Here is a 21,836-nt window from a genome sequence, read left to right as displayed (position 1 = left end):
GCTTTCAGAACACATAAAGTGAACCTAAAAAAAAAAAAAAAGACTGATCTAGATCCCCAGAAAGTTAACTCTAGCAGCTTTCTTTGCAGTAATAGTTATGGGGAAAAAAATTTGGCAGTTTTCCTAATTGTTTTACTTCCTCAAAGTGTGTATATTCTGCTCTTGTCTCTGAGCAGGTAGAAAAGGAACTCCTCTGGGAACCCCTGCAACCTCTCCTCCTCCAGCCCCACCCTGCCATTCGGACGACTACGTGCACATTTCACTCCCGCAGGCCATGGCCACAGCCCCCAAGAAGGTTTGCCTGGGCTCCTCTGCTGCCCTCCCCACCCCCCCACCCAAGCACGGTGACGTGCTTCCAGCCTCACTTTGTGAAGCCTGTTATGCCAGATAGAAGTTTGACCTAAAATGTAATGGGTTTGAATCAGATCAGTTCAGAATAGACTAACCCTATATGGCCTTTATTATGTTGAGGTAGAAAAAATAGACTAACCAGCAGCTCTCAGAGTGTGATCTGCTCACTGCAGGGGTCTCAAAACGCTTTAAGGGCATCTGCCAGGTCAGAACTACTTTCTTAGTAATACTAAGTGGTTATTCGCCCTTTTTACCACATTGGCACTTATACTCATGGCACAGAAACAATGGTGGGTAAAAGGGCTGGCCCCTTAGTATAAATCATACTCTCCTGGTAAGCATTGCATTCTTCTTCCTCGATGTGTTCTTTCAGTTTAACAGAAGAAAAGAAACAACAACAAAACAAACCTTGAGTATTCCATAGAAAGAACGCCTATGTTTAATATTGTTTGTGATGAAGTAGGAAATGGACATCAAGCACCTGAGTGCGTACCGGTGTGTGGTGGCCACCACAAGCACTTGTGCCGTTATTTGAGTTAAGAGCTGAACTAGTTGCTTTTTTTTCATGGAGCAGCAGTTTTGTTTGAAAGAACAACTGGTGACAAACTATGGTTACTCATACCTGAGTGTCTGGCAGGCAGTTAGCTTCTTAGATGACAAACTGGGTCTGTCACTTCAAGATAAACAACTGATGGTATTTGTTGCCAGTGATAAAAAGGTGAAACTAGAATATTAAAAAACTGATATCTGGCACCAAGAGCTTAATAGTTTCCCCAAGTCTTTTATGATGAGATTGAAAAGTCTTGGGAAGCTTGGTTAATAATTTGAGTTTTTGATATTGTATAATGAAATGTTGCCACGCTTAGAAGATCTGCATAACTTGGTGACCCAGTATTCTACATGCCCAGTGTATATGTTATAGAATCACACGTAGGTAAAAGACGCATTTGGGGGACAAGGCAGACCAGTGGATCTTGACACAGTGTGAAGAGTGAATTGCCATGGTTTCAGATTCTGCACTGTAACCTTGAAGAAACACCCCTTGTCAAGTTTTAGTGTAGTATCAAAGATGGCTATCCACAGTTATCTAAACAGTCTGTTTACTTTTTATAACTACTTATCTGTGGGCCCTAGAGTTTTCTTCATACACTTGAGCCAGAATAGCCTAGCAGCAGAGCAGAGGCAGACATAAGAACCCAGCTTTCTTCCCCTAAGCCAGATATGAAAGGGATTGCAAAAATGTGAAACAGCTTGACGCTTCTCACTAAACTTATTTTTATTTATCATAAAAATGTTATTTATGTTTACATGTATTGGGTCGTTTTTTTTTCGGCCGCGCCGCACATCTTGCGGGATCTTAGTTCCCTGACCAGGGATTGAACCCGCGCCCTCAGCAGTGAAAGCCAGAGTCCTAACCACTGGACCTCCAGGGAATTCCTGGGTTTGTTATTTTTAAGTGAATTAATAATTTTAAAATTCTGTTTTAGTTTGTAACATGATAACTATCAATAGGTATAACCACATAAACAAAGTCCTTGAGATTCTCAATAATTATTAAGAATAGGAAGGCATCCTGAGACCAAACAGTTTGAGAACCATGGGGCTAAACTTTAAACTCCTCTACAATATGCTAAAATTGTAGGTGTTTAGGATATTTCTCTAATATTAGAGAACATGTACACAATTTTCTGCCTTGTGATATAAATGGTACCTGTCTTTTCAGGAAGAGAGAACAGATTCTGCAAGGCCCTGTCTACATAGACAACACCATCTTCCGAATGACAGAGGATTAGGTAAAATCTCTGGGTAACAGTAGACCTTGCTTGATTCTTGATGGGTTATATGTGGAAACAGGGAAATTCTGGAACACCACAAATCACTGAAGCCCAGAGATAATGAAACATATAATTAATTCGAAAAGCCAGCCTCATAACAACAGCCCCCAAAGCTTTTAAGTACCTGTGTTTTGAGCTGGTCGAACTGTGGCTTTATCTGTTCTCTGAGATGTTAAGAACGGAGAGTTATATTTTCTGTGGGATTATTTTTTGGTACCTTTAGTTAGATTATTGTAATATTTTGGCTTTCTGTGGTAGCTTTCTGTCTTCAGCAGAAGGAACCATAGTAGGCCTATTCTGTTACAGTGGAAGCAGTTTTCACAGTGACGGGGGTGGCCAGTGTGTTTCGTTGTCTTTGTTTCTCTTCAGAAGAGCTGCCTGGGAGCAAAGGGTCTGTCGCTCTCAGTGACCTGCCAGGGTTTCTAGGTGGCCTGGCTTCTGAAGAAGATAGCATTGAAAAGGATAAAGAAGAAGGTAACACCTGCGGGATTCTGGGCTCGTGTGGGATTGCTGCGAGTTGGTGAAGCCCTCGTTCTGCCCTAGTACCAGGATTTAGCGTCAACACACACAGGCTTGCTTGGTTTTTCTTCTCTTGGGGGAGGAGATGGGAGTTGTATTCTGAGTCCTGTGCCCAGTGAAGGGAGGCCACTGTTTATCTGTCCCTCTGGGGGGCCCAGGGCAGCGTGCAACCCCACACTGCCTGACCTTACCCAGGTTGGCCTGTTGACTGTGCTGTCTCTTCTCTCCCTCCCTGCTCGCAGCGGCAATATCTAAAGAACTCTCCGAGATCACAACAGCCGACGCCGAGCCCCTAGCTCCTCGCGGAGGCTTTGACTCTCCCTTCTACCGGGACAGTCTCCCGGGCTGCCCGCGGAAGACCCACTCAGCCGTCTCCAGTGCCCAGGGCACCGGTGCGAACCCTGAGCCTCTGAACTCTGCCCTGGACAGGCTGGGGCCTGACACCCCAAAGCAAGCCTTTACCCCCATAGACCTGCCCTGCGGAGGCGCCGAGGAGAGCCCTGCCGGGGGCAGAGAGCGCCAGGCCTCTCTGGAGAGCAGCACCCTCACTCCCAGGCCTTTTAAAATCCCACCTCAGAGGGGAGTGGGGTCTGGTGGTGGGCAGCCTCCCCCATACGATCACCTTTTTGAGGTGGCACTGCCAAAGGCTGCCCGTCATTTTGTCAGCAAGAAGACGGAGGGACTGCTAAAGAAAGCAAAAGGGAACACGGAGGAGGACTTCATGCCCTCTGCCTCCCCCATGGAAGTGCTGGACAGACTGATACAGCAAGGGGCAGAAGCGCACAGCAAGGAGCTCAACAGGTGAGGCGCGGCAGCGCTGTTCTCTTTTCCTTTAAACGTTCCGTTTGATTATAAACTACAAGAAGCTGGTGGTTGGAAACAGGAATTATTCTTGTGCTCACCAGAGGCAGTTGGTTCGCTGTTTTGTCAGGCGTCCTTCTAGCCTGTTGCCTTTGATGTACATGAATGTGTGTATCCTCCACACAGGCGCGTTAAACTCAGGCAATTCCTTAGGTTACAGGCCATTTAAAAGTGAGTCTTTTATATTTGGGCTGTTCTGTGCCACTGTGCTGTGAAGAAGCTCAACGCTTTCATCTTTGCTCTCTGAAAATTTGAGGATGAGGTTATGATGTTCAAATAATATAGAAATAGTGGTCACCAAGTCTCCTTCTCCAGCTGCAGATTTGTTGTTTTGTTTTGGTAACATAGTCCATTGGAAGATAAAAACCGTCAGCATTTCAATGCAAGTTCATGGCGGCCTGCCCCTGCTCACATGGGTTAAGAACCTGCCAGGGAGCACTGTTTTCATCCCTTCTTTATTACACTTTTAAAGGTGATCTAGAGAAAGAATAAGGGAATCACTAGTCCACAGTGATGCCATTTCTAAACAGGCTCTTAGGGAATGCTAGTTTTAATTTTTCTTCTGTAGAATAACCTAAGGTGGAATTTGACAGATAACTGTAATGTTTATGATCCCTTTTTGAATGAAGTTTAGTGTAATAGACTCAGGTAAATTACCTGCTTTTTTCTTAACCTTGGGTGACAGTAGCTTCTCAACAGAGAGGGTTGAAAACAGCTCTCAGTGTGTTTGATCACTCAGTTGCCTTGGAGAGCTGACCAAAATTCAGAGGCTACAGTATGAGCTCTGAGTTAGGGCCTTTCCACTCTGGAAACTTGGTGGTGCTTAATGGGGGCCCCTTCCATCAGCTATAAGGCCCCTCCTCTTACCCCAGGTGGGCTTTGTGTTTGAAACTTTCTCATGCCTGTGCACTTGTGACCACAACGAAGTGACTTAATGTTGCTGCAATTAAAAGTCCAGTTAAATTTTTCTAGGTAAGATCTGTAACTTTGTCACTCAAAAACTTGTTTTTCCTAGGTTGTCTTTACCCAGCAAGTCTGTCGACTGGACCCACTTCGGAGGTAAAGTCGTTACTTTAGCTCCAAATCCAGCCCATAGAGATCCTGCTTTGTTGCCTTTTCTGTCCTTGAAGGAGGTGCCCTATAGGAAACATCTCCCCCTCTCTACTGCTCCAGCTGGGTTATCTGCTTGGGTACAGAGTCTCTCACGTGTTGCAAAGTCAGCATTTCCTATTTTTGAAAAGTGGCAAGTACCACGTGCTTGAGAACAGAAGTGCAAAGAGGCAGGCCTCATGCCAGCCTTCCCTAGAAAAGATCCAAGTGAAGTGAGTGGTGCTGGGACAGTTCTTGAGCGATAACCTACCAAGAAGCAAGAAATGGAGTCATAGATAGATAGATATAGATAGATAGATATATAGATAGCAGATTTGTGGGGGAAAACACTTGGAGCTCTCAAAGAGCCATCCTACATTGTACCCCTGTGCGTTCCTTTAAAAGGAAGATGGGTAGTAGGTACTGCCCCTCCCCCCCCATTGAGTGACTGTGGCTGGAAACCAGGTGGTCATTTGCAAAGTGAGTGACTTTGTTCCTTCAAGAATCGTGTTTCTTAAGCTAACAAACCACTGGCTGGGGCTTGACTGAACGCTATGTAAAAGGCATCTCTGCCACCCTCCCTCTGCTTTACAATCAGGCTCCGCTCCCTCAGATGAGACCCGCTCCCTCCGTAACCAGTTGCTTTTACTGCACAACCAGTTACTCTATGAGCGTTTTAAGAGGCAGCAGCACGCGCTTCGGAACAGGCGGCTCCTGCGCAAGGTGACCAGGGCAGCCGCTCTGGAGGAGCACAACGCTGCCATGGTGAGCACCTCGGGGCCCGGGCGGGGGTCGAGGCCAGAGCTCTCCATCCTGGCTCTGCCCGCTGGTGCGGCTTGGGGCAGGTCACTTCGTCTCTGAGGTTAATACGTGAACGGCCACATCCCTGAATTCCCTTGCAGCTCTTCTAACCCATGGGGACAAGTGATTTTTTTTGTGTCTGTTGGTCTGTAATTGGCTATGATGATAACAGAGGCAAAAGGTGATTTTGTTTCTCCAAATGTAAAACCAGCTCTCGTGAAGCAGTTTTATGGCAGAAACTTGGAGGGCAGTTAAGCCAGTCAGACCTGGAGAGTGACCTTGGCTCTAACACTCATTACCTTAGGAAAGTCATTTAGCCTCTGGAGGCCTCTGTTACCCATTCTGTAAAATGAGAATAATAATAGCAGCATCTACTTTCTAACTGTGGTGGTTAAAAAAACCGTGTCAGTAAGCATTTGCGCATTGCTGGTGCAAGGTAAGCTTTCAGTCAGTGTTCCTCACTTTAGCGACCTTGGCCAGTACCAGCACTTACTTCATTGCTGGTGCTTAGGACTTTTGAAAGTATCAGGAGCAAGTTGATCGCTGAGAAAAGTCCTTTAAGCAACTTTTGATCCATTTGCTAACGTGGAATTTGGAAACCCTTGCCCAAAAGCCAAGTTAGACAGCAGTGGGGTGTCAGATTCTGGGCCTGTGGTTAGCTCGTGCCTGTTCAGATGAAGTGTCTGCAGCATGCATTGAACTTGAGGGTCACTGCCCATGCTGGAAGGCAGCTAAAATGATGGCCTCTTTGGTCTCTGCTAGAAAGACCAGTTGAAGTTACAAGAGAAAGACATCCAGATATGGAAGGTTAGTCTGCAGAAAGAACAAGCCAGATACAGTCAGCTTCAGGAGCAGCGAGACACGGTGGTCACCCAGCTCCACAGCCAGATCAGACAGCTTCAGCATGACCGGGAGGAGTTCTACAACCAGAGCCAGGAGTTACAGGTACGCGCTGCGGCGCCCGGCAGAGGCCGCCAGGAAAGGGCGGGAAGGCACCTGATTCATCTCTGAAATCGTGGCACGTAGATTTCACGTCAGGTACATTTTATTTAGGGCAGAGGGTCCCCAGCTTTCTGGGTTCACGGTTCTGTCGGCATTTCATTAATTTTTTCCTGGTACTCCACAGCCAAAAGAAACATCTAACAGTTCTGCCTAGTAAGTAGATCCAGACAACTTAGGATTTAGGTCCTAACGACTTAGTAGCTGTTAGAAAATAATACACATACTTTTTTTTCAATTTTCAATCTCATTTTTGAGTGACCATGGTCACTTACAAATGGGTACGTGTACCTGTTGGGCAGTGCTGAGTCTCAGACCTTGGAATCAGATGAGACACTGACGCCCTCAATTCCTGTTTCACATTGGTTTTCTCATGGTGATGTTTATCACAGCAACCACCTACAAGCCCAGCTTTGCAAAGATAATACGTGTTCCACAGGCACGTAGAGCACCTGATAACTGAAACGCTGAGCTCCCTCTAGCTAGTAGTTCACATCATGACCAGTAGATGTCGCTGTGTTTCCCTCGAAATTTAAAACTAGCCCCACAGCGCCTCTGTGAGCCTGCTGTGTAGCCCTAGGGCTCTTTGGTGCACAGTTTGGGAACTGCAGATTTAAGCGCTTTTTTGTTTTCCCTTTTGATAATCAGTCAGAAACTCAGAAATTAACTATAACTTACTTTTTAAAGCTAAGAAGTTAGTTTTAAGCCTGATGGCCCAAGAATAGTAGAGCAACAGAGGCACGAGGCTTTCCCGGTTCTCTGTGGGCCGATGGCCAGGTGCACCCGTGGCCTGGCCTGCTGGCACCCTGTAACTTCCTGGCACGTCTCCTTGGGCAGACGAAGCTGGAGGACTGCAGGAACATGATCGCGGAGCTGCGCATAGAACTGAAGAAGGCCAACAGCAAGGTGTGCCACACCGAGCTGCTGCTCAGCCAGGTGTCTCAGAAGGTAAGAGGCGGGCAAGCTGGGCCATGCTCACACCACTGCTGATGTCCTTCCTCCAGACAGGACACGTGTATTACTCGTGTGTCTGTGTCAGGGCTTCCCAACAGGGAGTGATTCTGCTCCCTTCCCCCCAGGGGACATTGGGCAATATCTGGAGACATTTTTGGCTGACGTTTTTTGTTTTGTTTTGTTTTTAATTTATTTTTGGCTGCATTAGGTCTTCATTGCTGTGCGTGGGCCCCCTTTAGCTGCAGTGAGCTGGGGCTACTCTTCACTGTGGTGCGCGGGCTTCTCATTGCGGTGGCTTCTCTTGTGGCAGAGCATGGGCTCTAGGCATGCGGGCTTCAGTAGTTGTGGCACGCGGACTCAGTAGTTGTGGCTCACAGGCCCTAGAGCGCAGGCTCAGTAGTTGTGGCGCATGGGCTTAGTTGCTCTGCGGCATGTGGGATCTTCCTGGACCAGGGCTCAAACCCATGTCCCCTTCATTGGCCAGCGGATTCTTAACCACTGCACCACCACTGGTTGACGTTTTTGATGCTACTGACATTGAGTGGGAGGGGCTGAGGTACTCCTAAACATCAGACAGTGCATGGACGGCCCTGCAGCAGGGAACTACCTAGCCTGAGCCCTGGTCTATGTGTATCCTGGGAACTTGTTCTTAACACTTCATTTACATAAATGTGAAGAGTTCGTTCAGGCTTTTGAGCTATGATCTTTCCCTCTTTGGAAGTCATTGCACTCATATGTAAATCACTTACTCAAGAACCTGTGGGTTTACCCCAGGGCTTTACCCCACTGGACCTAACGTCCCTGCTGTGGTGGTTGTGTACATACCCATCTCCTCGAGGTGCCCTGTGGGTGGCCAGTTTTGATGTGGAGCATTTGCGCCTCTTCCCCTTTGCATAGGGACAATTTTGAAGTACGTTTCTGTCCATTTTTGTTGCCCTTGTATCCCTTCCTCCCCACCAGCCGTTTTGGTGTGGCCTTTGAAACCATGGGGGTTGTTTACACTGACTCAGCCCTGAAATAGTGTGCTCCTAGCTGGTTCCCTGTTTAATGTCCATTTGCTAGCTTTGTGTCGTCAGATCTTTCACTTTGCTTGTTTCTGTGTTTTTGTTAGCTCTCAAATAGTGAGTCGGTCCAACAGCAGATGGAGTTCTTGAACAGGCAGCTGTTGGTTCTCGGGGAAGTCAACGAGCTGTATTTGGAACAACTGCAGAACAAGCATTCAGACACCACAAAGGTATGTGGGCTTGAGGAGCCAGACCCTACCTGGGACGCTGTTAGGACCCAGGAAATATGTCTATGGCACAGCACAGAGAATGGCTTATGAATTGTTTCCCGAAAGATGGCGTGGCAGACCTAGTGTCATTTCCACTTCTCCCTGGTCTGGCAACACAGGCACTTTTCAGCTGTCACACAAACTTGTTTCCCTTAGTTGGGTTGCTTTGAAACTAAATCAGTTATATGTGAAAGCACATAATGATAATTGGTACAGACTAGGTGATAAAAGTATTTTTCTTCTTTTTTTTTTTTTTTTTTTGTCCACACTGTGTGCCATGCGGGATCTTAGTTCCCTGTCCAGGAATCAGACCTGTGCCCCCTGCAGTGGAAGCGTGGAGTCTTAACCACTGGACCACCAGGGAAGTCCCAAAAGTGTTTTCCTTCTCTTACCCATGCCCCCGTCTTTAAAGAGACAGAGACAGGCTAACAGATAAAGAAAAAGGATGGGGAGCCAATTCTGTTCAGCATATAACTCTCTGGGCTGTGGGTTTATATTGCTAGAAACTTTTTTTTTCTTCGTAATGTTGAATTTGATTTCAGCAGATGGTGGTTCAGTCCTGGCAACAAGGCCAGTGTCGGGATGATCTTACATTAATTAGTGCCTTACCAGTGGTGTCGAGGCAGAAGTTTTATGTCACTTTATAAATAGCCTCGGATAATGTTGGTGAATGAGTTGGGAATGGAATTTTAAGAATAAATGCTTAGATGCTTCCTGTCACTAACTTCTTCATCAAACACAGGCTTTCTTTTTAGGATTTCTTGGGCTTTTGCTTTGTAAAGCTTTGTTTTCTTTTCTCTTGGCCAAATGTAGGGAGTAGTCTTAGAATCAGAGAGATGGAATTTTCATAATAGTTATTCTTATTTCTCAGCTTCTCTCAACTCTCAGATTCAGACTCCCTTTAGAAGGATGTTAAATGTGGAACTTTCTCTAGAAACCAGCTCTCATTAATTTTGGAAGTATAATGGCCTCAGAAAAAGAAAGAAGGGAAAAGAGACCTGAGGGACTAGAGAACCTCTGAAAAAGCTTACTTAAACACACTCCTAACTCTCCCGAGAGAAATGTGGATGGGTGCCACGGTGCTGTCTTTTGGTGAGAACACTTACCCCCTTGGGACCTCAAGCAAGCCACCTGACCTCTTTGGGCCTGGCTTCACAGTTCATAAAATGAGCATGGTGATACTGACTTGCAACCTTCAGCTGTAAGCAGCAACAGAAAAAGACTTCACCGGCTTAGCCATAAAGAGTTTCATTATATCCCTTGACAAGAAGTCCTGAGGCAGGTGAGTTCCAGGTTGGTCAAGTCAGCAGCTGAGGGACCAGCAGCAAGGAGCCTCGTTCTTTCCCCTCTTCTGCACCACTCGACCTATCCTCTCAACCTTGTCTTTGGGCAGTCTGTGCTCCTGGTTGCAAAATGTGTGCCACAGTTAACACTGTCACAGGTAGATGTCATGATGTCCCCTGGAGGAGGAGAGCATCGCCTCCTGCAGGTCTCTCTCATTAAGGAAACCTTTCCCAGGAACTCTCCACCAGACCTCCCACCCTTGTTATTGGCCACGATCATGTCATGTGTCCATCCCTAGCTAGCCATGGCTTTGAACCTGTGTTTGGACCTGGAGCTGGGCTTCCTCTTGTTCAGTCAAGTAGGGGACGAGAAATGGGTATCTGAGCGTCAGGTGGGGAATGGCTGGTAGGTACTGGGTGTAGCCCCTCTTACATGGCTGTGAGAGTTAGTGATAGTGCATAGATGTTCCTAGTTCAGTGCTTTGTTTGATTCTCCATAAGTACTTACTGTTGTTTCCGACAAGAGTTCAGTTTGTTTACCTAACCTATGCCGAAGCCTGGAGCCCTCAGGCATAGCTGGAGCGGCCGCATTATCTGGTCCCAGTCCTGAGCTTAACTCGATCCCGTTCTGACCGAGGAAGCGTTGGGCTTGCTGGTCATCTTCGAGGTGGGGTGCCTTCAGGGAAGCTCATCTCCTTGCTCCGTATGGTTTATTATCTTTTTTAAAAAGACAAATGTATGGTAATTTTAAGTTTATGCATATTTTACCACAATAAAAAAGCCACACAACACAAACGTAGCATATACTTGTTAGAAAAGCATCCTTTCCACCTCTCTTCTGAGCATAGCGCACACTTGCTGTTTCCATCGGTCAGCAGGCAGGTTGTCTTCCTGGCGTGATTGACAAACCTTGTCAGGGTACCTGGTCTGCAGATGTTCATTCCTGTTGCGTCTCTAGCTTTTTCTTAGTTGGTATTAGGGGAGGGAGAAGAGTAGAAAAGAAAACAAACGACCCATACTGCCACTGCGCCGGCCTACACCGCCACCACTCTGAACTGCACCTCCACTGTGCCGGCCCACGCCTCCACCGTGTTGAAATCATAACTGAATATTGGCGTGTTTTCAGAATGTGTGTGTTAACATAGTTGATCACACTATTCACGTGGCTTTATAATCTGATTTTTTATCTTTTACTGATACACATAATTTTTAAAATCTTATTAAATAGAAGATGTACTTTAATTTACTTACTTTCTTGACGCTAGACTTCATAGTTTCTAGTTTTTTTGCTCTTCTGAATATGCTGTGCTGATTATTTTTGTGCCCAAATGTCTATTCATGTTTCAAATGATTTCCTAAGGGATAGATTTCAGGGAAGGATTAGTAGGTACTTACTGCCAGCCTACTTTCCAGAAAGTTGTACTAGTTTCTATTTCCACTAGCAATATACTAATAAAGTACCTTCTCAGTGTTTGTTACATTGATTTTTCAAAGTGGATATGGCATGTTCATTTTTTAAAAGTACTAACTCCAATTCCTTTTTTGTTTGTTTTGTTTTGTTTTCAGGAAGTAGAAATGATGAAAACTGCATATCGGAAAGAACTAGAAAAAAACAGAAGCCATGTTCTCCAGCAGAATCAGAGGCTGGATACTGCTCAAAAACGGATTTTGGAACTGGAATCTCATCTAGCCAAGAAAGACCACCTTCTTTTGGAACAGAAAAAATATTTAGAGGATGTCAAACTCCAGGCAAGGTAACTTTCAGGGGGAAAGGTTTTTGCTGTGATGTATTTAAGTAGAACTTCCCACATTCTGGGGTGGTCTGTATCTTTCAGAGGACAGCTGCAGGCCGCAGAGAGCAGGTATGAAGCTCAGAAGAGGATCACCCAAGTGTTTGAATTGGAGATCTTAGATTTATACGGCAGGTTGGAGAAGGATGGCCTCCTGAAAAAACTTGAAGAAGAAAAAACAGAAGCAGCCGAAGCAGCGGAAGAAAGGTAGGAGCAAAGAGTCGGCAGCCATGGCCTCATCGTGAGGCTGCCGCTGACAGAGCAGGGAGGCATCGCGTGGTGTTAGCAGCGGTCCCAGCCTGACAGGCGAGCCTGCAGCTCTCAGCTGCATCCCTCAGAGCACCCAGCCATCCTTCTGAGTTCCTTGTCCTGGGGCCCGAGGCACTTGATAATGGTCCTGGGAAGCGTTCCTATTTAAGATCGCCATCTGATATCCCTGGTTGTGGCTTAGGTTTCTCTTCATGAGCTCTCAACACGGGAGTCCTCTCTTCTAGAACATAGAGCGGGCCGGCAGAGTTCAGTGTCGGTGCGAGTGCGCGTCCGGGTAATTCCATGCTTCCCAAACACGGGCACTGCAACCACCGGCTCCCTTTCTCGTCCTCGGATTTCTTACAGGCTCGACTGTTGTCGTGACGGCTGCTCGGATTCTGTGACAGGGCACAACAATGAAGAGGCATCTGGCCCTAACGGGGAGACCAAGCCCCCCAGGCCCGGCGGCGCCCGGGGCGGTAGCGGAAGTAGAGGAGGCGGAGGCGGCAGCAGCAGCAGCAGCAGTGGCGGCAGTGAGCTTTCTACCCCAGAGAAACCCCCAAACCCGAGGGTGGGCCCATGCAGCAGTCGGTGGGAGACTGCCGTGGGAGAGCCCACTACGGGCATCCCTATGACTGTCGGCTCACTTCCTAGTTCAAAAAGCTTCCTGGGCATGAAGGCTCGAGAGCTATTTCGTAATAAGAGTGAGAGCCAGTGCGATGAGGACAGCCTGACCAGCAGTAGCCTTTCTGAGACCCTAAAGACAGAGCTGGGCAAAGACTCGGGTGTGGAAGCCAAGCCACCCCTGAACCTAGACGGCCCGCAGCCACCTCCCCCAAAGCCAGACAGCGTGGGACAGCTGCGTATCATGGACTACAATGAAGCACAGCGCGAGCACAGCTAGGGACGGTGTCAATCAGTGTTAACTTGTGTGTCGCCGGCCTGGAACGGGAGGCGCGAGTGCCCGTTTCAGAGCTTTCCTGTTTCCAGGCGTTGAGGGGCTATAGCTCCCGCAGAGGAAATGGGATGGGGGTCCTTTGACGGTTGACTGAATGCAGAACGGTTTTTGCATCTGGCATTGAAATGCCTCTTCGGTTTCCCTTCGGCCACCCTCTCTTTCATTTACCTGGCAGCGTGTACTAACCCGAGGGCCAGGGTGCGTTCCTCACTAGCTTTATTTTCTTCCTTTTCCCCCCAAATCGTTGTGTCCTTTGAACCTGTGCAATATGAGGCCAAATTTAATCCTGGAGTCTAACACACCACCCGCTCCTTTCCTGAAGCTCAGTTAGCTGGGCAGGCTCTCCGTGAGCCCAGGTCATTGTTGGCATCACAGGTAAGTCTGGTTTTGTCCCTTTCCAGGAGGATGTGACATGCAAAGTTGATCATCTTCCCGTGAGAGCTCTTACGTGAGGTGTTGTCACTGCTTTTGGTTCTAGCATCCATCATCTAAAGCCACAGATCCAGAAGAACGATGGTTTATTTCCTCGGTTCCTAGAAAGTTCCATGTGAACAAGGGTCTGTTGTTGGAAAAGTCTGGAGCTGGCACTGTGGAGACCATGCTCCCCTTCGGGAACGCTCTGTCCCCCTGCCCCACTACCTCTTGCCTGTGTGGCGTTTGCTTGAAAGCTGGTACTGCTCTGATTACAGGCTGGGGTGTGGGTGGTCAGGCGTGCTCTCTGCAGGAGGGAGGATGGTGGCTGGAGCAGCTCCCTGAAAAGGAAAGTGCTGGGGATGAGGACCTGCCCCTGCAGGCGGGGCGGTGCTAGCTGTTTGCCTCTCTTCCCTGTCCCGTGTGCCTCCTGTTTACGTCAGCTTCCCTGGGATGCTGCAGCAGAAAGGCTCTGAAGGTCCAAAGAGTTTCTTCAAAGTTTTACGACCATCGTGTCTCAGGCTGTGAGAGTTGCCTCGCTATAGTAGATTCTAGGCCACCAAAAAGGTAACAGCTTTTTCACCCCAATGCTGACCTTCAGGGGCCGACCCTGCAGGGGGCTTGATGCTGCTCCCCTTGCACATGTTGGTCATGGCAGAGCATTAAAGCAGAGTCCTGGAGAGGGTTGACAGAGCTGACTGCCTGGACCCAGTGGGCTGCCTGCACATGCTCGGGAGAGGTGACGCAAGTCAGAACATGGGTCGTGGCAGAGAATCTGAACTCAGCAGGTGCTCCTGAAATGAATGCTAGAAGCCTAAGAATTGTTGCCTGGTGATCCAGCCGAGGCTGAGGCAGGGGGAGACTGGTAGGAAAGAGCCAGTGAACTTGGCTTTTTTCTTTCTCATCTTTCAGTTAAAAGTGTAGAAGGGTTCATCCATGAAGAGGGAAACGGCAAACTGAAATGGTACGAAACTTTAGTGCGTATGGAAGCTTCCAGCACATGAGGGTTAAAGTCTGTTTTTCAAAGTGTGGCAATAAATATTCTAGCCTCCTAAATAACCAAAGGGAGCTAGAGAATGAGACTCCATGTCACCATGGCTGTACTGGCAGACCACCTCCTTGGGACAGGATTTCTGGGTGTGACTGATGGATCCCAGCTTGAGGAAGGGTGTGTGCCCGACTGCTCCAGCCCAGCACGGGGCCAGCAATTGCCCCTGGACGCCTGATGTGGAGTATTAATGACACCATGGATGTTTAATTCAGCTTTTTCCAAAGGAAAGCTTAAAATCCAGTACGTTCTGGTTTCCTATTAAGTTTTATTTAGAAAAGGAAAACGTGAACAAATCCAGGAAAAGAAAAGTTACAAGGTAACTATTAAAACTGTTTCTAAACGCTTATCCCCTCCCCAAGCCCAGGAGATCTGTGCCACAGAACAAAGATACCAGGCACTTAAATCAAAGCCTTTACCCTAACTGCAAAAGCAAGGAGGCCAATGTAAAGAAAGGAAAAATATTTTTTAATGGACAGGTTGTAAAAATACAGGGAAGAAGGAGGCAGCGTGGTAAAGTGGACTGGGGCCCCGGGCTAGAGGCCCTTGGCATACTCCTCCAGCCGGGGCATCCGTTTGCTCAGCTTTATAACCATGGCTGACCCCAGCAGCTGCACTCAGCTTCCTTTGGGCTCTAGGAGGCCATGGATTTTATTCAGCCAAGGCTGGGGGATGGAGGCCTGGAGTCATGCTGAAGTTACCCAGCCTGAAAATTTAGGCTTTTATATTGCAGAGGACTTGAGTCGATAGTAAAGTTTGGTTTGGTTTTGAAAATGGTAGACTTGCCAAGAGTCAGCGGGTCACTCGATTATGCTGCAGTGAGTATTTTTAAGGATGGGAAGGTGATAGTGGTAGAGGAACTCCCGAGAGAGAATTCAGGCCTGGGAACAGGCAGGGCAAAGGCAGTAGAACCGTCACATTCAAGGCAGAGCCTGTATTCACAGACGTTAGGGTTAACCTCCACTGGAGTCGCTTGGAGCAGGCTTGCCTCTCTGCTTCAGAGCTGTTTGGCCAAAAGTGTCCACAACCTGTTCCGCTCAGCACCTGACACTAGCCAGGGTCAGCGTAGACCCTGAGAGAAGATTGGAGTCTGCTTCTTGGGAGTCTTGGGAGCGTGAACCCTTGTTTTAAAAGGGAGCACTGCAGCATCGTTGCGGAGGGCGGGAGGGGAGATGATAGCATGGTCTCCATAGAGAGAATGGGCTCCTGAGTCTACTACAGGTAGGTAAGTACATGAATCTCTATCAGACAGAGCTTTCACGGATTTTAAAAGCTTTTGACAAGGTTCTGTCACAAGTCTATGAAATTTGTCACTGTGGAATTGGAAGAAATACCTGGTCATGAATAAGAAAACTAACTGAAATCCAAAGGTAGGGGATGAAGACCATTTCTTGGGTCAGAGGTTTCCTTGGAGATGAGTGCTGGGACCAACCATATAAGGTGGATGGGTAGATGTGACCTCCCTAGGTTTGTCAGCAGGGTTTTTCAGGAGGGAAAACTGCCCAACCTTTGGGAATAAGCTGCTGAAGGTTCCTATTAGGCTCTGTGAGTGGAGAGAGAAGTGATAGATAAGCTGCTTTGTGAGCCAGAATATATGTAATGTGTTTAGGTGGAAATAGTCCAAACTCTTCTTAAAAGGTAAACTGTTACAATCCAGGGAAGTGTCCTGGAAGCCACTGACAGTTGGAAAGATTAGCCCACCGTACCACCATGGCCACAGAGGCCGGCTTCCCACTGGGCAAAACCAGGACAGTGGGAAACAAAACTCCAGACCTGGGCCGTCCCCATTTGCAACAGCACATGTAGTTTCCAGTGTTTCTGTTGAGAAAGATAAAACTCTAGTAGTTTTGTAAAGAGGATAAATAAGATGATCATGATGATGAGAGAGGGTCCGTGGAGACCACGGATGTTCAGACTCACGGTTAAGAGTAAAAAATTGGGTGTTTCTGTGTAGAGAATATAACAAAAGTGCTATGACCAGTCAATGTGAATTTTCACCAAATACTAGAACATACCACTTGAAGCCAGAAAGAAATAACTGAAGAACAAGTGAAAGACAGTACTATGTGGAGATGCGGTTTTTCTAACCAAAAGCAGTAAGAGGTGTTAGAAAGTGTGGACAGGTCTAAGGAGGGTTTGGGCAGAGTGAAGACTCAGTCCAGAGCTGCTTTCGAGGTGGAGTGCCACCCACCTTGTGCGGATGCTCTGAGAGGCCGCCGTCTCCTCAGAGTGGCTCCGGGAGCAGCCCGAGCCCACCCAGAAGTGTGTGTCTCGCGTGGGGAAGAAAGCTGTCTTTCGTGGAATGACCCAAATCGGCACGTCTCACTCTAGGCATTTTCACTGTTCGAGGTACGTGCGTTAAAATTGACCAGCCACGAGTACGCGAAGATGATTGCGTATCTGTTTACATCCAGAGTTCTCTGACATGTGCCCTTGCCCTCCCCCAGACCACAACAGAGGAATTGATTGCACTTGATTAAGCTTTTCTTTATAGATGAAAGAACACATGGAGGTTGGGGCCTGGCCCCCGGGCTGCTGCTGTGACCCTTGTCCCCACGTGGCTCATTTCCCCGTCCGTGACTCTGATGTGCCCGGGGGAGCGGTGTTTCTGTCTTCTCCACTCCGTCCTGCAGTCTGTATGTGCCGCCCTGAGAGAGGATGGCTGTAGCTACAAGGGGAACCTGCCTGCGATAGTCGAGCACCTGGGCCCACGACGGCTTCTGGCCTTGAAACGAGTTAACGAAGGCAGAGGAGCTTTCTCTCCCCCTTCCCGTCCCGGTGCCACAAAATTGTCCATCCTCGGGGATAAGTAGACTAGTTGAACCGTTGGAGTAGACCTTTTAGAGGAGACCCTTCCCCCCCAGGCCAACCCCTCCTCCCTTTCCCCACCTTGATACAGTGTTTGGACAGGAGGGTACGGCGCTGCCCTTGGCAGCAGACACTTTGGCTTATTGAAGAGGCAGCCAGGCATTTTGCACTAGGAAGAATCAGTGATCACTTTTCAGAGGACGCCTATGGACCATAAATATATTATGGAGGAACAGATTTTGCTAAGACATAATCTAGTTTTGTAACTCAATCATGGATCAACCATATGTGGCTGACTTGCAGTTTAAAGGGGTCCCATCACTGAAAAACAGATTTTTTTTTGGCTGACTGCTTTTAGCTAAATTTAAGGAAGTCATCTCTTGTCAAAAGGTTTACACCTTCCCGTCTTGATCTTAAAAGCATGTCAGACAATCCACATCAGATGCCATAAATGCGAACTGCAAGAGGAAATGGTACAACCTTAGTGAATGGGAGCTGGAATCAAAAGGGTTTGCTGTCCTTCTTAGAATGTTCTAAAATGTCAAGGCAGTTGCTTGTGTTTAACTGTGAACAAATAAAAAATTATTGTTTTGCACTACTTTGCTGTATTGACATGAAGTGACTCATGTTGGCCTCTGAGGGGCTTATAGGCAAAGTAGGAACTTGTCCAAAGATGGAAAGCCTCAGGGTCTGGATTGGTTGGTGACCTTGGGTGGCTGGAGGGGGTGCTGACAAGTGGAATCTGGCTTTGGTCCCTGTAAGATCCTTTTGTTCGGGCAAAGAGCCACAAATCCTACCTGTATCTGCCTCAAATTCACGCTCTTCCCACAAAGTGTCATGGTGGTGTGGGGGGAGGTGACTGGAGCCGTCTCCACCAGAAAGCTCTCAAAACCAGGTGGCGGGCCGGGTCTGCACAGCCATCCAGCCTTGCTTTTGGTGTGTGCTTGCCTTCCTAGGGGTTGGCCGGCACATTGGGTTTAATACAGCCCTTTTGGAGGAGCGCAGGTGGCACCTCCAAACGTTGTCAAACGCTTACAGACCCTGAGCCTTGCCGATTGTGTCTTACGAGTGTGCTGAGGAGGGAGTGCAGCTCGCATCCACCACCTTCCCTACGCCATCAGGTGTTTGGAGGAAGGAGGGAAACTACCTTTAAACGACTGCAAGACCCACCCTGGCCTTACTGGGAAAGGACCAGTAGTGAGGAGCTACGTCTGCAGTGTGGTTTTCCACTGCTCGCTTCTGCCCAGCTGCCCTGGAAATTGGTCAGCTCTGCCCATTTAACAGCGGGATCAGCTCCTTCGGGACAGGACATCGAGGTGGCAGTTGTAAGTTTTGTCTGGAAAATTCAGATGTTCTTGTCTGAGTAGGTCTCTAACTATACAAGGAGTTACTGGGCTGGCCTTCTGTGGGCCTTTGGCAGAAACCTCTTCACAGCAGACCCTGTTTGGAGCGGGGTGTGTTCCCCTCCACAGTGGTAGCGCTTTGCTAGTGGTTTTGCTTGTGAGGCTACTGCCCAGCATCTTCTGGGGTCTTAGGGTGAATGTCGTTTTCTTTAAGGGATAAGTCCCAGGAAACCAGGCCAGGCAAAGAGGTGGCAGAACGCTTTTTATTCTTGACTGTCGCCCCCTAGGAAGCAAGAATACAGAAGCTAAGTCGCCCCCTGTGAAGAGGCAAAAACCAACAGTCAGACAGTACTTCTGGCAAGCTCGGAAGCCAGTGACGCATTTTACAATGTCTGGGCCTCAATTATGTTGTGAAAACCAGGTAACTGTCCTCGGACGGGAACCACAAAATCAATTCTTCCGGCTTCTCTCAGTCTCTCCCAAGTAAAGGAGAGGCAAGGTGGGTTCGTTCCCCTTTGGGCTTTGGTCCAGAGACCTGATCACACTGAGCAGTTCAACATGCTGCCCTCAGCATCCCGGGAGGCGGGAGCAGCCCTGTCTTGCAGAGAGTGGCGTCTCGCCTATGGCTGCCGCTGCGGCGGGAAGGGAGCTGAGTGGCCTCCTCCAGCTGCACGGCTCAGCTGGGAAAGCTGGGCCTGGGAGGGACAGTCAGTGCCCTAGCCCTTTCCCGGCCTCCCCGGGACACCCTCTACAGGCAACACTAAGTGAGGGTCCTCTTCATCAGTACGGAGCCTGACGCTCAGAGGCGAGGAAAAGTTAGAAGTTACAGCACGAGAGGAAAAGAGGTTCTCAGTCATACGTGGGGCGGTCCCCTTGGGGGTTAATAAGTGGCAAAGACTGTGGGCACCAGTGAAAATGGATCAACTAGTGGAAACCAAGCTTAGTAGCAAAGTACCCCACGGGACGGGATGGGACAGGATGGGATTGGGATCAAGCAGGTCACCAGCTGAGTTACAGTTTCCCACCAGCTGGTCTCCAGGGCGGTTTTGAACACTGTTTTGCCCCTATAGGTTTGAGTCTGTCTTGTGTCGGTTACCCACACTTGTCTTTTCTTAGCCGAGGCTGGGTGCCTGTGGCCTGGGGCTCACTCACGTGCTGCAGCGCTTTGCGGGGCAGCTTCTCCGAGTGGGCGACCCATTCTTTCATCATGTCTAGGACGATGGGGATGAGGCTGACCACGCCTCCACAGTGGTTCCTGGCCTCGTGGCAGCTGAGGTAGTTCGCCATGTCGGGAGGGCACCTGCAGGGCGGCAAGAGGGGCCGGCTGAGCCCTGCCCCAGGGACTCCCGTGCCGCGGCCCAGACCTCGGGCAGGGGTTTCTAAAGCTGCCCCCCGCTGCAGAACCCCCCTGGGAGGTTTTAGAGCTGTGCGCCCACCAGGCCAGGCTCTCGGTGCCAGACATGGTGGTTGAGCGGGTTTAGGGCCCAGGAGCCCCCAGGAGATCCTGATGTGAAAGGCGTGGGTCACGAGCTGTGGAAGCCTGCTCTGATCACTCCCAAGTACACCGTTTAGCCCCTCTGACTCTTCTTACCCTAGTATCTAAACAGCTTCCTCCAGAATTTGGCACTCTGCGCTGCGGATTCCCCGGGGCTCAGAATTAGGGAGCCACGCTGGTGGTGCTGACGCCCATGGCACCGGGTTCCAGACATCCCACTTCTTCCTGGGCTTCTGGGAACAACTGGTCTGTGATCCCCTTCTCCTGGCCTGTCTGCAACGTCTGCAAATGTGACTAGCAATGTGCGTGGCAGGTCACAGTTTCTAAACCGCAGTGGAACCCAGTGGCTGGGACCGTGTGCATCTGTTCCCCACACATCCCTGTCCTGAGCCCAGGCCGACAGCACCAGGTGCCGACAGAGTGGGCTCTGCTGACGATCTCATTAAATCTGCATAAGAGCCCCAGGAGGTGTGTGCTGCTCTTTATACGTTTCCCAGACGAAATGTATAGAGAGATGAGTCACTGGCCCGAAGTCACAGAGGTGGCGTGTGGTAGAGCCGGGACCTAAACCCTGGCCGGCTGAGTCTTGAGCCCACACTTTTCAACCGCTCTGCCATTCACTCACATATTTGGTGAGGGAATGAGTGAACGGCTCATTCCACCAGTTAGGATCTGAGCCCGATTCTGGCACACATGCACTGGCCCTCTCTGGGCCTTGGGTTTTTTTTCAGCGTTCAAGTGAGGGGATGAGGCCCGGCCCCGCCCGTGAGCCCGCGAGCCTCCACCTGCCCGATGCTGGAGATGGGCCGGATCTTGTCGCTGGCATTCTCCCTGCAGTGCTCCAGGGCAGCAATGAAGGTGAACTGCTGCTGCTGGAAGAGCTGGTACTTCTGCTCCACACTTCGAAGGGATTCCTTCACCTCATTCATCATCCTGTCTGCTCATTCATAGGCGAGGAGGAGTCTGTGTAAGGAAGAGGAGAGTCGAGCTCCCAGGGCCAGACCCGCGGATCCAGCTCGGGGGGGTGTGAGATGCCCACGGCCCCTCTCAGCGGCGCACAGGGCTCAGCAGGTCCCCACAACGCTGGGGAGCAGGGACTGTTTTCATCCCCATTTTGCAGAGAAGGAAACAAGGCCCTAGGAGGCTGTGCACTTGCTCAAGAACCCGGCAGGCTGTCCGCGACGGAGCCAAGCCCAACCCAAAGCCCTTTTACCCTCCAGGGCCACATTCTTTGCCGTGAAACAAGACTTCCTTCCCTCAGCTGTAGACGTGAGTTTCTCCGGGCCTCAGCTGGCCTCTGGTGCCCCCTCCCTGCCTCCTGTGGAGTTTGCAGGGATAACCCTGGTTGGAAACATTGACGCTGCGGGGAGTACTGTCTTTTGGTGCCTCACAAACTGTCCCAGTGTCATCCAGGGGGTCCACGACGTGTCCAGAATCTCCTCTGAGCAGAGAAAGGCAGTGGGTTCTGCCCTCCATGACATCACAGTTTTGCTGAGCACGTGCAAAATGCTCCAGGTCACGGATTTATGGAATGTTTAGGCTGGAAGGAAGCTCAGTAGATCAACTCCCCTTAACTTCCGGGGGAAACTGAGGCCCAGGGGGTCACAGCAAGCTTGTGCCAGAGACGCACTAGGTCCTGGGTTTCCTGATGTCTAACCAGCATCCTTGAAGGTGCCACAGCCGGCTGTCCCTGCACCACGAGGCCCTGGCACACATGGAGCCCAGGCTTGGACGTGCCTCGCGTCAGTCAGAGGAGGCTGCGCTGAGGT

At 49.3% G+C, this 21,836-nt stretch overlaps 2 protein-coding genes across 8 annotated transcripts in view; one reads left to right on the top strand and one right to left on the bottom strand.

The window, feature by feature from the left end:
* The window catches only part of TSC1 (TSC complex subunit 1), a 48,543-nt gene extending 30,716 nt beyond the window's left edge, over nt 1–17,827 (top strand). For all 7 annotated transcript variants that reach the window (XM_089913930.1, XM_022578330.2, XM_089913931.1 and 4 more), the window contains 12 exons: nt 177–295; nt 2,075–2,144; nt 2,556–2,660; nt 2,948–3,506; nt 4,582–4,625; nt 5,254–5,420; nt 6,219–6,401; nt 7,293–7,403; nt 8,521–8,643; nt 11,532–11,719; nt 11,801–11,962; nt 12,371–17,827. In XM_089913930.1, the coding sequence (XP_089770056.1) occupies nt 177–295; nt 2,075–2,144; nt 2,556–2,660; nt 2,948–3,506; nt 4,582–4,625; nt 5,254–5,420; nt 6,219–6,401; nt 7,293–7,403; nt 8,521–8,643; nt 11,532–11,719; nt 11,801–11,962; nt 12,371–12,908 (2,369 nt within the window). In that variant the 3' untranslated portion in view covers nt 12,909–17,827. The remainder of the gene's footprint in view (nt 1–176; nt 296–2,074; nt 2,145–2,555; nt 2,661–2,947; nt 3,507–4,581; nt 4,626–5,253; nt 5,421–6,218; nt 6,402–7,292; nt 7,404–8,520; nt 8,644–11,531; nt 11,720–11,800; nt 11,963–12,370) is intronic.
* Nucleotides 17,828–19,387: 1,560 nt separating this feature from the next.
* Nucleotides 19,388–21,755, bottom strand: SPACA9 (sperm acrosome associated 9). The gene is given in 3 exon segments (XM_089912658.1): nt 19,388–20,158; nt 20,268–20,349; nt 20,826–21,755. Coding segments are annotated over 3 exon segments (831 nt in total). The 5' UTR covers nt 21,000–21,755; the 3' UTR covers nt 19,388–19,583.
* Between the last annotated feature and the right edge of the window lie 81 nt (nt 21,756–21,836).

This window comes from Delphinapterus leucas, chromosome 6 (assembly GCF_059928025.1).
Source record: "Delphinapterus leucas isolate spDelLeu-1000000601 "Yukka" chromosome 6, BTC_Dleu_Yukka2, whole genome shotgun sequence".
NCBI classification, from domain to species: Eukaryota; Metazoa; Chordata; class Mammalia; order Artiodactyla; family Monodontidae; genus Delphinapterus; species Delphinapterus leucas.
This window is presented reverse-complemented; position numbering and strand designations above follow the sequence as displayed.